Source organism: Odontomachus brunneus, unplaced genomic scaffold, assembly GCF_010583005.1.
Source record: "Odontomachus brunneus isolate Ranch 3 - 2012 unplaced genomic scaffold, Obru_v1 Obru_scaffold_258, whole genome shotgun sequence".
NCBI lineage: Eukaryota > Metazoa > Arthropoda > Insecta > Hymenoptera > Formicidae > Odontomachus > Odontomachus brunneus.
The window spans coordinates 9,364-25,614 of record NW_022639708.1 but is presented as its reverse complement, the minus strand read 5'-3'; the positions used below and the strand labels follow the sequence as shown (position 1 = coordinate 25,614).

At 31.4% G+C, this 16,251-nt stretch overlaps 2 protein-coding genes across 3 annotated transcripts; one reads left to right on the top strand and one right to left on the bottom strand.

The window, feature by feature from the left end:
* Positions 1-3,186: 3,186 nt before the first annotated feature.
* Positions 3,187-7,519, top strand: LOC116852832 (DNA-directed RNA polymerase II subunit RPB7). Its single transcript, XM_032833541.1, has 8 exons — positions 3,187-3,375; positions 3,581-3,690; positions 3,752-3,911; positions 4,042-4,092; positions 5,447-5,512; positions 5,570-5,641; positions 6,528-6,561; positions 6,754-7,519. Exons 1-8 carry the CDS (start codon positions 3,364-3,366, stop codon positions 6,768-6,770), a joined length of 522 nt encoding a protein of 173 aa, XP_032689432.1. The 5' UTR covers positions 3,187-3,363; the 3' UTR covers positions 6,771-7,519.
* Positions 7,520-7,667: 148 nt separating this feature from the next.
* LOC116852831 lies at positions 7,668-11,694 on the bottom strand. Of its 2 annotated transcripts, none has more exons than XM_032833539.1 (5): positions 11,403-11,694; positions 10,549-11,091; positions 10,291-10,379; positions 8,655-8,879; positions 7,668-8,130 (listed from the first exon to the last, which is right to left on the bottom strand). In XM_032833539.1, the coding sequence occupies exons 1-5, from the start codon at positions 11,523-11,525 to the stop codon at positions 7,911-7,913; spliced, it is 1,200 nt and encodes a 399-aa protein (XP_032689430.1). In that variant the 5' UTR covers positions 11,526-11,694; the 3' UTR covers positions 7,668-7,910. The 2 variants fall into 2 exon arrangements, with proteins under 2 accessions (XP_032689430.1, XP_032689431.1); XM_032833540.1 differs by having other exon boundaries at positions 11,454-11,693.
* Between the last annotated feature and the right edge of the window lie 4,557 nt (positions 11,695-16,251).

Genomic DNA, 16,251 nt, shown 5'->3' with positions numbered 1-16,251 from the left:
AAAAGAAGTTTCGGTTATTATAGACTATAGAAGAATCAGTTCCAATGACCTTGACCTTGACATATATTGTAGAGGTCACCCTCCTGAGTAACTCTCAGAAGGTTTTAGCCGTCGCTCGTTGTTCGTTAAAAAGTTATTAACAAAAGAAGTTGCACAAAATGAGTATAATTTTTGGATACTGTATGTACAAAAACGATACTGTGTACTGTTAACGAGCAATATCGAATAATAACTGCAATATCGAATGACTAGCGGGGGGCTGCGCCCCCCGCACCCTCCCTCAAAACTAACCCAACCTAACCTATCGTCACATTAACATAAAAGTTGAACACTTTAATAAATAATGACTGACGGTTAATGTGACGATAGGTAGGTTAGTTTTGAGGGGGGGTGCGGGGGCACAGCCCCCCGCTAGTCGTTCGATATTGCAGTTACATAATGTGATTAAAAGATCAGTAACTTGTTTAAATTGTGGGAAAACAGCAACGTTTGACATGTAAAAAAAAATTAAAAAAAGTTAAAACAATATATAACTTGCATATTTTTCGGACTCCCCCGATTGGTTATTGTATTATATCAGAATTGCGGCGTTATTCCGCGCAATTTCTGATTGCCGGTACGGCCTCGCACGAGACCCGGTGACGTGAGGAACGGGAGACGAATTGATGTAATGCCAAAGTAAAGCAACCTAGACTTCGTATTAACAAAACTTTATTCTGGTAGCACATGTGATCTGTTAGTCGTGTTGATTTCATGCTTGACTTGGTTGAAAACGGAAATCTTCTCACAATCGATCAGCCGATCACAACAATCGCGACGGATAACTTGTTGAAGAGGAGTACGCGTCGGAAATCTTGCCGCGGACGACGGAGATCTTCAAGCGCGGTGACCTCGGATTGTGACTCGCAGATTGTTGTCGAAGCTTGATTTAAATCTGACGCAACCAGTTCCAAAAATTACAATAAATTGCTCCTAAATCCCAGATAGTCGCGAAAGGTCTGGGAGCTGAGTCCGGACGTGATTTCGCGTGGATCAGAAACCGAGCGTAATCAGTCGCGCGAGAGAACACACTGTTAAACGGTGAGAGCCTCGCGAACGGCAGGCTTCGATTTTACGTTCGTAATTTGCTTCACATGAAGCAATTGAGAGTCACCCGAGCAAATTAGAATGACGATAAAAGAAACTGATGACTCGAGGACCACGATGGCTCTAGATGCGCTGAAGCTGAAAACTAGTGCGAAGAAGAAGAAGTGACCGTAGTTGCCGCGAACGGTGTCTAATATACCCGTTGGGTTGTGTTCTGTCGCGCGTGGATTGGCGTTGAGATGATCGTTAAATTGACATATTACTTGATCTCCTTAAAAGGAGATAAAGCGTTGAGATGCGAGGATCCGCGGCGCGTGCCGGCTGATGATTCGTGGAATTGTTGTTTAGGCCGCGGTTGCTATGTCAACGTCAAAGATTACTTCGACGTGGCGAACTGATTATACGGCACGCGCCACGGACCCGCTTGTTTATGTGTCCTTGCTCGATATCACTTGCGAATAAATATGCTCAAGTTTCGGAACAGATGTTATGTGTCACTTATATTTCCTGAAATATTATTGAATTTACTGAATTGACTGAAATATTATCTTTGAAGCTCATCTGTTTCGAATCCCGAACAATTATCAATGTTGGAGTCAAAATAAATATTTTTAACAAAAGAGCTGCAAAAAAATATCAAAATTCGAAAAAGGCCTTATGGCTCCTGCACACAGGACGCGGTAATGCTTGCCGCGCGGCAGAAGTTTGTGCGACAGCCAATCAATATGTTGTTTTTCCGTAAGAGCTAGAAGGTTATTACGGAAAGCAGCATATTGATTGGCTGTCGCACAAACTTCTGCCGCGCGGCAAGCATTACCGCGTCCTTTGTGCAGGAGCGATTATTATACATAATTACCCGAAAATGAACCATGAGTATTGAAATACTAGATAGTACACCGATCGTGCCTGACGGTACTTCCACAGCAGCGCTTGAGATCGATATTTCGGTGAAATATATGATTTTTTAACATTTAATTAAAATTATCTGGATGACTCACAAACCTTTTTAATGATACTTCTTAACTCTTCATACGAAATACAAACGATACCATACCGAATCTTTGTTTAATTTACCGGTTATTATTTCCGGCTAAATACATGGTCCAAAAAAGAACAATTAATTACAAGTAATAGAATGATTCACAAATCTTTTCAATTGTACTTCAAAACTCTTCATACGAAATACAAATAATTTAAAAGAATAGTTTTCCAACCAAAGTTTTTTTTCCGGCCAAGTACATACAAATACGTCCTAAGAATATTCTGATGATTCCGTAATAACCTTCTAGCTCCTACGGAAAAACAACATATTGATTGGCTGTCGCGCGGACTTCCGCCGCGCGGCAAGCATTACCGCGTCCTGTGTGCAGGAGCCATAAAGAATTAATGTGCACTAAGTGTGAAAGTGTAAAAAGTTCAATTAATGCGAATAAACTTATTGGATATTAGCTATTTTCAGACAGCTCACATTTTCAAAGGACGTCCTAAAAATATTCTGATGACATCCCTCCATCTTGAAAACGTATTCAGAATATATTTTTGAAAATTTGTGTTGTTTGGAGTGCACTAGTATGCAACGGACACGGGAGCGGATCTATATGGGAAATACTGTTCCCGAAATGCGTTCGTGAAGTCATTCCACTCTTTCCACACCTTCTTGTTGTTCCTGTACCAATGTAAGGTACTCCCGCGCAGTAATTCCGATAAGGGAGCGGTGCACTTGGACACGGTGCTTTGGACACAGCCAATCACAGCACCGTATGATTAGAGACATTTGTAGGGTCCCTTGGAACAGCGACTTGTGATTGGACTGTGTCCAATTGCCCCGTGTCCAACTGATATACACCCAACGGACACTAGGTGTAAAAGTGTGAAAAGTACAAGCAACTCGAACAAACCTCAGGACAATATGGGCTATAGTGGGTGCTTTCCAATTGCTTAACCATCTTGGCACACTCGTACACAAAACCAGTTTATTGGTTACATATTATCTAAAATATCTTGTAAGATAATATACAACCAATAAACTGGTTTTGTGTAACGGAGTGTACGCAACTGGAAAGCACACAGTGTTTCTAGTAACAGAGTGCACTCGAGTAGGGAATCTGAACGCACCTAAAGATGGCCGCCCGATATTTTTCCAACCACTCGCTAAATACGGGATTAGTAATCTAGTTTATATATAGAGAAGTCTGTGTTGAAAGATTGTCCGATTTACCTAAAATCTTCTAGTATAGATACTAATCATATATTTTTTCCAACTAATACATATACATCATGTTTTACCACGTAAATAATTTTTACGCTTTTTTTACATTAATTTTAGTATAAGGAAATTAACCTTTATTCAATCTTTATTTTCGTGAATATACTAAAGCGATTTAAATTTTATTATTAATATAAAATTATAACAATTTGATATAATTGAAAATATGATAAAAATTGAAAGGCAAACATAAAAAATTATTTCTTATTTAATGTTACAAATGAGCAGATTTCATTGGAGCACGAGATTTTGTTGCATCCCCGATATTTTGGTCCTCAATTACTAGATACAGTAAAACAGAAACTTTATACTGAAGTAGAAGGTACTTGCACAGGAAAGTGAGTATTTATTTTAAGCTTTAACATTATAAGTTTTAGTTCTAACTGTACAATGGTTTAGATATGGTTTTGTCGTCGCTGTTACGACAATTGATAATATAGGAGCTGGTATTATACAACCTGGACAAGGCTTTGTAATTTACCCAGTAAAATATAAAGCTATTGTATTCAGACCATTTAAGGGTGAAGTATTGGATGCAATTGTTACTCAAGTAAATAAGGTATAATATTTGTGAAAGCATTACAATCTTACTTATTCAATTATTTATTCTAATAATCTATTTAGATTAGACTAATAAAATTAATTATCAAATTATATCTGAATATTTTGTTTATACTTTACTTTTATAGGTCGGGATGTTTGCTGAAATAGGACCACTTTCATGCTTCATATCTCATCATGTAAGCAATTATATCTCTTATTAAGAAGGAAATTACTAAAGGTATTTTAACTTAATTTTCAATTAAAACTATTAAATATATTAAAACTAGAGAATAAATGGAAATATATTTTATACACAAAGTTTTATTGTATTTTATAATTTTTCTAGTAGTGTATTTAGATTTTGCAAAGACATCAAAGTTTCAAATATGGAATTATAAATTTAGAAAACTGTATACACTTACTAGGAAGAACAAATGAATGAAAATAGTAGATTTGCAAAATTGAAGTGAAATTTTTAATACATTTGAAATAATTTCAATGATATGCTTGAAAAATGAATAATTATTCACATTTGTATTAAAAATCTATAATATATGTAAGATCAACTACAAATTTCAGAACTATAAGCATATTTCAGAGTGCAACCATTTACATTTAATGAACTTTCTGAATACAAGAAAAAATATGCCATGATTCAAAATCTCAGAAAAAGAAAAATTAAGATACGAGATATTATTTTATAAATAATATTACCTCTAATTTTGCTCTTTAATTTTTGTCCTTAAAAATGTTACAATTTACAAAGTTAATATGACAGAGAATGAGATAAGAAAGTTTAAAATCTTAAAAAAATCTGAATATGCCATTGTGAAGGATATAAAATATGAAATTTTTATATACACTATTGTTTCATATATCTCGTTTTGAGAACTAGAAATTATGTATTTTAGTTATTGCCGAAAGATTATTCCGACACCTAAAAGTATACATAAAAAGTAGACTTTTTATTTTTTGCTATTTTATCATACAAAATTCGTAAAAATGATAATTTTTTTGTAATTTTCTAAGTATGCTTACTTTGAATTGTAGATTGTTCAATTAATCCCAAATTCAATGTTTTATGTAAAAATATCCATAATTGCTCATATTTTCTATAAGTGATTAAAAACGAAATTTTTTGAACAGAAAAGAACAAATGGATAGTCACAGATCAATATTCTTTAATTAATTTTTGGAGAAGAAACAAAAAGTGTGAAGAGAGTCAAGATGTGAAAAGTGTTAAGATTTATGAGGGGGATAAAGATATTTTTTTACATTTGAGAGAGAGGTGTAGTTACAAAAATATAAAATGTTAAGTTATATTTTTGTTATCTAAAATAATCGACTGTATTCAACTGAAAATTGGTCAGAGTGTGCGATTTTTAGTACTTTAAAAAAAACTGTCTTTGCTATTTGACATTAGTAAATACATATTAATAATATAAAACCTTTTCTTAAGTTAATTAAATAAGAACTGTATATGTAAATTAATTGTTTAACTAACTATATATAATCTAATGTAAATTAATCTATAAACTTAAATTTTTACAGTCAATTCCTGAAGATATGCAGTTCTGTCCAAATGTGAACCCAGCTTGTTATAAATCAAAGGAAGAGGTAAATATGTGTATGTCATGAAAAAATTTTAAATAAAATTTATAAGTTGCCTTTCAGGATGTCATTATTCAAGCGGATGACGAAATCAGGCTAAAAATTGTGGGCACGAGAGTTGATGCTACAGGAATTGTTAGTATTATATTAAAAAATGAATATATAGCTATTATATATGCTTTATATATATTAATTTATACATATACTAAATAGTTATATACAGGGTGTCCCGAAACTATCGGATGTTATTTTAATGGTAGGTTCTTTAGAATATTTTAAACGAAAACTTTTATACAAAAATGTCGAGGCTATAATAGTTTTCAAACGGGAAGCGATTATATTTTACCAATAACAGGACTGAGATTTCGCGCGCTCAGGCACGTGGAAATGACAAGTGATAAAGTTGCTCCTATGAATGTCACTTTTTTTACGATATCATGATTATTGTATAAATTTACAATAACATTGTCATAATGTTTTGCTGCTTCTCTACACATTGCATTAGCATATCTTTTATATGAATAACAGTTGTAAGATATCTTAAATATGATTCAAGTAAAAATGACATTTCAACTTAATCTGTCAAAGTGTCGATCAATTATTACCATGAAGCTATCCACTATTCTATACTGCGTGTGGCACCTTTATCACTTGTCATTTCGGCGTGCCTGAGCGCGCGAAATCTCAGCCCTGTTATTGGTGAAATATAATCGCTTCCTGTTTGAAAACCATTATAGCCTCGATATTTTTGTATGGAAGTTTTCGTTTTAAAATGTTCTAAAGAATCTGCCATTAAAATAACATCCGGTAGTTTCGGGACACCCTGTATATATATTTTTTTTTACTAATATAGTTACTAATATATATACTATTTTTAATATAATATTTATATTATAATATAAATATTATATTAATAATATAATATTTATATTATAATATAATATATTAATATAATATAATATTTATAATATATATACTATTTTTACTAATATAGTTATATATATATATTTTTTTTTTTCAGTTCGCTATTGGAACGTTAATGGATGATTATCTCGGTAAAAATACGTCTATTAATGTCTTCGAAAAAAACTCTAGTTTTAATATTTCTTTAGAATTTCAAAATATATTCATTATTAGGAAAAATCAATTTTTTACTGAATGTATTTATAATACTTATAGTATTATAAGATTAGATAGTATTATAGTATTAGAATATATTTATAATACTTATAGTATTTTTTTTGCAGGTCTCGTATGCAACTAATATCTGCATCTTTTATATTATATTTATAAAAAATTATATAAATATTTTATAACAAAAATTAAATTGATGTTCAATTATATATACCATGTATTCTATGTGTATGAGCATTGAGCTCGCGCGCGCGTGTGTGTATATGCGTGTACGCATATGCACGCGTGCACATGTGTATAGCATGTTATATGTATTCAATGGGAAAATTTGTTTTTGGAAGGCATATTTTTCTACTGAATACGGAATCTATTGTGAGATTCATCGATGTAAATGCTGAGTTTTCTTTTTTGACTTAATTATTTTTTAATCGTACACACTATATTATGTATGCTTTTTACTATTATAGAGTTATTTATACGAGTTATTTATATTTCGATTTTACGTTTATGTGTAAGCATAGACATGATAAGAATAAGCCGAGCGTGTCCATAATTTTAGTACCGAAAATCGTATAAAAAAAAATAACTGAAAACGAAGACCTCGTATCTCTTTCTCTCTCTCTGGATTACACAATAAAAGAAAGACGAAGATATGGCATTCGCCTTTTCTCTTTTTACATGAACTTCAGGTCTTATACTTGGTTTATTTTATGTACGTAAGTCTGAAAATTCTATAAATAACTCTAGTTATAATGGTGATATGTAACGCAGTGTGTAGACATTTTTTCTGTTAGATTTATATTAATGTAAAACTATTATAATCACAGTTTTGACATGTCATTCTTACTCCTTTGAATAAACGATAAATAATAGAGTATACATACGATTATAGAAAAGATAGGAAACTTAATTACATTATATGTTAAGACAATTATACTTTGTAGGTACAAAAGGTATCTAATTAATATGATACGCATTTTGTAACATTTGTGAATTATATTATAATCATTAGATTTCTTTACAGACATTTCTTTAAAGACATCTACGTAAATTTATTCTGGTTGTTAAACAAACGGATGCAAATAGTTTATAATTATACAAAAAGACTTTAATATACACTTTTTAATTCACATATTTTTTACACTATCCATCGTACTTTTGTTTGCTGTAATGATAAATTTAAAACTAATTAAAAGTCATTGATACGACTATTAATAAAGCCATTTTTCCTCAAATAATTTTGCAAACTGTCTCGTGCTCGCCAAATCGTTTATTCTAACTGATTCAATTTTAATGTAGTATTCAACTCGAAAAAATATTCGTCATTGTTGAACACGTCCGTCAGACCTGTAAATAGTGCTAATTTCGGTGCAATACGCAATTCATCTTTTTTCTCTGCTACATCTTGATCGGGTATTACTTTATCCACGATATGCTTATAAACTTTTCCCTCGCCATTTACGTAGTAGGTAGAAAAACCATCGTACCAACTGTAAAATTGTTATAATTATTTTCTATAAGATAGACTATATAATATATACTGCCGATATTCACTGCCAATACTAAAAATCTGTAATATACATAACATAAACTATAGATTTTCAGTACTGACATTGAATATTAGAACTCAGAGATAAACCTTAGTTTAAACAAATAAAAGTTTAAACGATGCTCCCTAAAGTTTAAACGATTCTCCCTAAAGACAAAACCAAAAATATATTCATAAATTTAATTGAACTCATAACAGTTACCATAAAAACATGAGAAGTAAAAAATATTACTCTAATTAATAGTAAAATATAAGAAAGAAAACCATTATACGTACATATAAATTAGTACGATTAAAGTCATACCATTATAAATTCTTTAATTTTCTGTAATATCTTTTTATTTAAACGATTATTGCACGGTGTTGAGTCAACAACTTAATAAAATTTCTAGCGTTTGGTGAAGATCAATAAATTTCTCTAAAAAGAATTTTACATATATTTATAACAGTAAATTGTAAACTTACATCTCAGCATCCTTTTCTATAGCTTCTTTTATATCCCAAATTTTATACTTCCAAAACACGCTGATCATTTTTATGCCTGAAAGGCCTCGTATACGCCAACGTACTTTCACTGTAGCATCCTCGGTATGCATCGTTATCTTTATGATATCGAACTTGACATATGCGAATTTTAAGTGACCAAATGCCTTTAGAAATACTAATTGTTTCATATAGCTTATAAGTCCCCTACAATATCTCTCAAAATATTATATACGTACAAATAATATACAGAAACATATTAAATACTGAATAAAATTTTAGGTTTTCTAAATAAATCTAAAAAAAAAAGAAAAAAAAAATATATATATATATAGTACTGGCACATGACAATGTACGTACATGTACAAATAGATTAGGTCAAACTGAACAAAAAATTCTTGACCCATTTTTCACATAAAATTTCGAAATACTAATAAAAGATTAGGGAATCAATGTATGCTGTGGAACGTGCTTTGTAGACGCGAGCTTATTGAAAATGATTGAGATCGCGACTGCTACTTAGCGACGATGGCTATCAGTTGATAACTAAAGGAATAATGATACGTATAGTATGGACATAATTGTTTTTGACATATCGCGAGCGTATCGTATGTGTCACTAATAGTCGCAAGTCTCATCTATATTCAATGAACTCCTATCTGTTAAGGTTGTCTTATAGCATCGCGTGCACTGATTTGCTAATCTTCTTTTGTTAATAACTAAAAATTTTGTGGTTATTTGAAAAATGGTAGAGAAATTTTTGTTCAATTTGACCTAATTTATCTGTACATGTATGTTGGCGTGTTTTGTGTCAGACAATCTGTATACAGGGTGTCTTAGACATTCATAATGACCCTTTGTGAGAATGTAGAACGAATTGAGGTGAGCAAGAAAGTCCTGTGCCGTTTTGCGATATTCGCAATAATAGTCGAGATATTAATTAAAAAAGATTGGTGAATAATCACGCGCAATATGGTAATTGAGCTGCAGTGGCGTTGTCTGCCGTTGTATACTTATACATTAAGTCAAACTAAACAAAAAAGTCTTACTATTTTGTAAATGACCACATAGATTTTTTAATATTAATTAAAGAAAATTTGTGCATTATGGTATACAATCATATATGTAACAATTTTCGTTAATATTTGAAAATCTATATGGTCATGTGCAAAATGATAGAGGACTTTTGTGTTCAGTTTGACTTAATGTATAAGTATACAACAATGTATAAGTATACAACAGCAGACGGCACCACTGCAACATCTACCAAATCGCGCGTGATCATTCACCAATCTTTTTTAATTAATATCTCGACTATTATTGCAAATATCGCAAAACGGCACAAGACTTTCTTGCTTACCTTAGTCCATTCTATGTTCTCACTAAGGGTCATCATGGAGGTCTGAGACACCCTGTATATTTCTTGATAAATTACTGGAATTTTTCATACAGCAATATGAGACATCATGTACTTGTGAACGTGTGTGTGTGTGTGAGAGAGAGAGAGAGATCAGAATGACATTTACTATTCAGAATCAAATCTAAATTTTAAGTACTTGCAATTTCTGCAATAAATTTATCAGTACTATTTAAGAGAAAAAAGTCATATTTAACTTACTTTGTTGTTACTCCTCTTATGTTATTGATGAAAATTATATCTTCAGTATATATTGAATAATTCTGAGACTTCATGAACAACTTTGGTAACTACAAACAATGCAATAGAACTAAACTGTTTGATGTAACAACATGTACATGTATTAATGTTCTAGGATTATTGTATTTTCTGCTTAATTACACAATTCTACTTTAAAAAATATTTATATTTATGATAGAAAAGAACAATAATCCTAACACCTCATATATCATAACATACATCTTGACTAAGACAGTCGAGTACATATTGCAGTTGTTCCTGCGAAGGTTTACCCTCGTTATCTTGTGATGACGGTGACGATGATTGCTGCTGACTTGTTTTTAAGGCAATTACATTATTCGTAAATAGGATATTTTTGATGTTCAATTCTGAACTACCATGAAGATCTTCCAACATAGGCACGACTACCCTATTATTATCTAAAAATGAATTATTCTTAACATTGCCTATAACACTTTGTATCTGAAACACTGTAACATCACTTGACGTAATTCCTATGGGAACTATGTGTTTTCTATTTTTAGCGACAGCACTGAGCCTTTGCATCCTTTGCAACCTGCGCATCTGGGACCAATACATCAAATTCCTTTGTTCATTATTATCATGTCGATATAATCGACAGCTGACTGATTTTTCATTCCATTGACTGCAAGTGTCGAGAGAAGTAAGTGGTAAATTTGTATGTGATATGTAATCTACATCCGATACCAGCGTTTTGCTTATAGTAGAAACTCTTGTGAATATTCCTTGAGTGTCCAAAAACTACAATGTTACAAAAATAGTTTATCTCAGTGTAGCAATAATGTCATATTGTACCTAAACATACAAATATATAAACTGCAGTACAGAATTGTTATTGGAATTCAAATTAGCGACTGTTTAATCTGGTCAAACAAAGTTAGAAACAGAAAGTTAGTTACAATTATGTAAGAGTGATATTTGGAGGTTAGGATATTTTCGTTAATAATTTTCATATTTTGAAAATAAGGATTATGCAAGATTTGCCAAGCAAACGACTGATAGATTACAATTTATATATATATATATATATATATATATATATATATATATACCTGCTTCAAAAAGACGGACGACGTGTTTTTCCGCAATTGATAACGATTTACCTTCGATAACGATTTGCGATTGCTAACAAGCGACGATAGCCTACCCGGCAGCACACGAAAACATAGAGACATATTGTAAGAAGATACGTCGTTTAGATTGACATTAACATTGCCGTTAATAGTTTGTAATGCAAATAATTACACCGTGGCTCTACATTTACACCGCTGTATATAATATTCATACAAGTGTGCTCTCCACTATGGCTGCGTTCCGAAATTCACTGCCGGTTCAGTTCAGGGTAGCGATCATGAATCTTTCACGTGAACTTCATTTTCATTTTTCACTTTTCACTATAAGTTATTTCATATAAAAAGTGAATAATGAAAATGTGGAAAGCAATATTTATGTAATATAGATTATTAAAATTAAAATGTAATTATAGTATATACTGAAAGATAAATTCCTTCGGTTTAACTAAAACTAATTCTCTCTATTAAATTTCTACCCGATTTCCTCTCTTCGTTGTAAATATCCCTAACCGTCCCGACGACCTTCAACGATTCGAACTGCCGGTCTAAGGACTTTCTGGGAACATTAATAAGGATATAATTTCAATGTCTCTGGACAAATCACCAAGCGTTTATTCTGTTACACAAATATATAAAGCGTTTCTCGCGACTTATGCTATGATTTCGTACCGAAATACCGACTATTCTCTAACGATTCTTCCGACTCTTAATCGACTTTTCGACGACTCTCTCAATCGACTTTTCGTTTTTTCCGCGCCCGTGAGAGTGTGTCCTTCTCTCGTCTCGAATCGGTTTTTAGCTTCTTCCGGATCTCTAGAAGCTTCTCGATGTTTCCCGAATCGGTCTCGTTTCCGATCCTGCGCCTTTTGTGCTATCGAACTTGCGCGCGCTCTCCACGATACTATCGATATCGGTTGCTCGCGTAATCGATAGTCGAAGGGCGCTACAGCTCCCGGCTGCTGGCGCCACCACGCGGCGCTCCTACTCGTAATCTTTCAATACAATGTAATATATAACACATTAATAAGCATTATACAACTTAAATTTATAGTTATAATATAATATAATAATATAATATGAGTAAATTTAATAAATGAGATGAACATTAACTGTGAAAGGTAAATTCTCAAAACGTGAAATATTTGACGTGAACTTTCAGTTTGCTCGTAGATGTTCTTCTTTGTATGTAAATTATGTAAGTTTCCATGAAAATTTTTAAGCATCAAACGATATGGTTTAAATGTGAAAAATAATGTAATACTACGCTCGCATATTATGTACAAAATGAGTAGAATTTTTTATAGTGACTTTAATTTTTATGGTTATACAATTGGTATTTTACATAAGAATCCTACGTCCATTAAAAATGAACAACGAAAGCCAATTAAAGCGTGATGACGTATAGGCAGTGAAAGCATACCGACGAAGTTTGCAAAGTTAAGACCATCACACACAAAATTCCGTACTAACTTAAATTGTAAGCGTAAGGAAATCGACCAATCCCAATCGAACACTCGGCTTTCCGTAACCCTTCATTGGCTGCGTTTCGAAATGCACTGCCAGTACTGAAAATCTATAGTTTATGTTACGTATATTATAGAATTTCAGTACTGGCAGTGAATTTCGGAACGCAGCCATTATTACGAAGAGCCGAATACTCGATTGGGATTGGTCGATTTCCTTACGCTTACGATTTAAGTTCGTACGGAATTTTGTGTATGATGACCTTTAAAATACGTACGCATCAGAAAGTTAAAGTGTAATATATTTGGTGCTTTCCAGTTGCTTAACACATCTTGACACACACGTACACAAAACCAGTTTATTGGTCACATATTATTTAAAATATCTTGTAAGATAATATGCAACCAATAAACTGGTTTTCTGTAATACAGTATATGCAACTGGAAAGCACCCATTATAAATTGTATGCAGTAAGTAAAATGTAAGTTTATTTTATGTATTTATTGCATGTATTTTATGTATTGTTTTATATGTGAAATATATATTTTCTGCAGATTTATAATTTTAATATGAATAGAATATTTTATTTCTTCATAATTTATCCTAAAGTAATCTCAGGCAAGCAGACTTCTAAGGAACGTTCTAAAGACGTCACTGGGTGTTTCCGATAATACCTCTCCGAGTCCCTAGAGCAGAAATAAGTTCTAGACATCATCATCTACTATTATTATGTGATTCACAACAACCCAAAGCTACCTAATGGCTACTGCACACAGGACGCGGTAATACTTGTCGCGCGGCGGAAGTCCGCGCGACAGCCAATCAATATCTTATTTTTCCGTAAGAGCTAGAAGGTTATTACGGAAAGCAGCATATTGATTGGCTGTTGCGCGAACTTTCGCCGCGCGGCAAGCATTACCGCGTCCTGTGTGCAGGAGCCATAATGCTGTCTCACGACTGTAAGCAGTGAGTTAGGCAGAACAATACCGTGATAAATACATGAGATAATAATTTTGTAAAATTGTATTATTAATTATAAAATCATTTGGTGTTGTTTTCTAATAAAATTTTATTTATTCTTAATTAAAGCATTAAAATATATATTATATTTTTCAAATATTATGCTAAAGTATAAAGTCACACTGTTTTAACCTATTTGCAAGTATTGTTTTTACATGACTCGTGCAGGTGCAAGTCCACAATAAATTATGGCATTAGGGTATATTGATAACAAAACAAGATAGATTTAAAATCTATTTTAATAATGTTCCCATACAGCACAGCAGCGTTGCAGCAACATTGCAGCATCATTATTTTGCAATATTGTGACATTGCAACAACGTTGCAAAATGTTGCTGCAATGCTCCTACAACATTGCAGCAACGGTAAAATGTCCGCTTGCGGCAATATAACAACGCAACTGTATAGCAACATTGCAATGCAATATGTATGTAATATTATTAATATGTTTTATTATACAAAATAAAATCCCAGATAACACTCTTACAGGAATATCATACTAATAAATACTAAAAAATTATTAGTGATTATATATTACCAGTAATTCAGTAATTTTTTCGTCAGTACTTAATTTCTGGTGAATACTGATAATAAAATCACTATTAAATATTAATAGTAATCAAATACTGAGAATTATTGTGCGAATGTGAAAAATGAGAAAATTATAATATTTAAAAAAATATATTTATTATTCCTAATTTTCTTATGTCTCATAAACTACTAAGGTATCGAAAATTGTCAATACACAACTCAAAACTTTCGTGAATCTTCCCTCGATAATTTCGATCCCAAGCGGTATATCACCGATCACCCATCTATGTCCTGACTCTGTTAAAGTGTTGCTTAACGATCGAGCGGCACGCGGCGATTCCCAATGACTCCAACGATATTTTTACGATTTGTGTTCATATAATTTATCCTTATAGTATTCACAGTATATTATAATATACCTAACAAACATCAAATAATAGTTATATAACTTTTACTTGGTATTCGTTGGATAATTTACTGATAGATATTGAAACAACGCAACAACATCGATATGCGATGAATATTGATGTAATGTAATGAACCAGTGATATAATTACTTTTAGATTTTTAACAGAATGTTATAATGATTAATCCAAATTAAAAAAGTAAAAAATCTAAGAAAATCCAAATTAAATGAATCGAATTACTAAATTTTGAAAGAAACTTTTATAAAATACTATTTAAAACAATAGTATTGTTTCATCAAATGACATGATTTCCTTGAATGAAATAAAAGTTTTTATTTTTATCATTTTACAAAAATGATATTTCGTTTAAGAATATAATATTTTAATGAAATAAAAACAAAATTAAACAAGTACGAATATCAAATCTAAAGAAAGTATTTTCTCCGAAAAAACAGTATAAGAAGCTTAAGAAATATATAATAAGACAAATTCTAGTATTAATGACTACCACTAACAAGTACTATTCTAAGTACTATTCTATAAACACTATTGATGTGAAATATTACTGAATTTGAAATATAAGTAACAAAAATAACTAGTAAATAAATAAAAAATATTATATTATATTCGTCATCCCTTATAGAAATATCATACTAAGAATCATTGATAATTACTTATTTTCAGTATTAAAAATACTGGATAATAAGTAATTATCAATGATTCTTAGTATGATATTTCTATAAGGGATATTTCTAAAATATTGCTAAAGTAATATTGCAAATTAATAATACTGCAATATCTCTGCAACATTGCACTACAATATGTAATCTTGCAACGCTGTAGCAATGTTGCTGCAAGCTTCTGTGCTGTATGGGTTAATATAGTTTATTGTAATCAAAACATATAATGCAAGAACATTTATATAAACTTAAAACAATAAATTATTATAATACAGCAAAATTTCAAATTCTTTTACCTGTCAATGAATATGCTACGACAATGTTTTCAAAAAAATGTGGGATCTTTATATGATGTTCCCGTGGAGGTTGGAAGTTATCCTCATCATCTTCATCAGATGGGTGATCAAAAAATATTTCTAGTACATCCATTTTTTATCTAAAAATGTTTAATTGTAATGAGTATTAAAGTATAAAAGGAATAATTCAAATAATGTTAAAAAATAGTAACATTAAGAAACGTTTGTAGAATTACATACAATTTAAAACAAATTGTGCAAACAAATCTATCTTGTTTTGTCATCAATATACCCTAATAACATAATTTATTGTGGACCTGCACATGCACGAGTCATGTAAAAACAATACTTGCAAATAGGTTAAAACAGTGACTTTTTACTTTAGGATAATATTTGAAAAATATAATGTATAATTTAATGGTTATATAAC

Bases quoted from the DNA above. Each gene is read 5' to 3' on its own strand.
- LOC116852832 (XM_032833541.1), top strand. The intron at 3,691-3,751 runs GTGAGTATTTAT...ACAATGGTTTAG, and splicing joins GAAGGTACTTGCACAGGAAA to ATATGGTTTTGTCGTCGCTG. The intron at 5,513-5,569 runs GTAAATATGTGT...GTTGCCTTTCAG, and splicing joins GTTATAAATCAAAGGAAGAG to GATGTCATTATTCAAGCGGA.
- LOC116852831 (XM_032833539.1), bottom strand. From the start codon at position 11,525: ATGTCTCTATGTTTTCGTGTGCTGCCGGGTAGGCTATCGTCGCTTGTT. The intron at 11,092-11,402 runs GTATATATATAT...GTAACATTGTAG, and splicing joins CGTCCGTCTTTTTGAAGCAG to TTTTTGGACACTCAAGGAAT. The intron at 8,880-10,290 runs GTAAGTTAAATA...GAGATATTGTAG, and splicing joins ATAAGAGGAGTAACAACAAA to GGGACTTATAAGCTATATGA.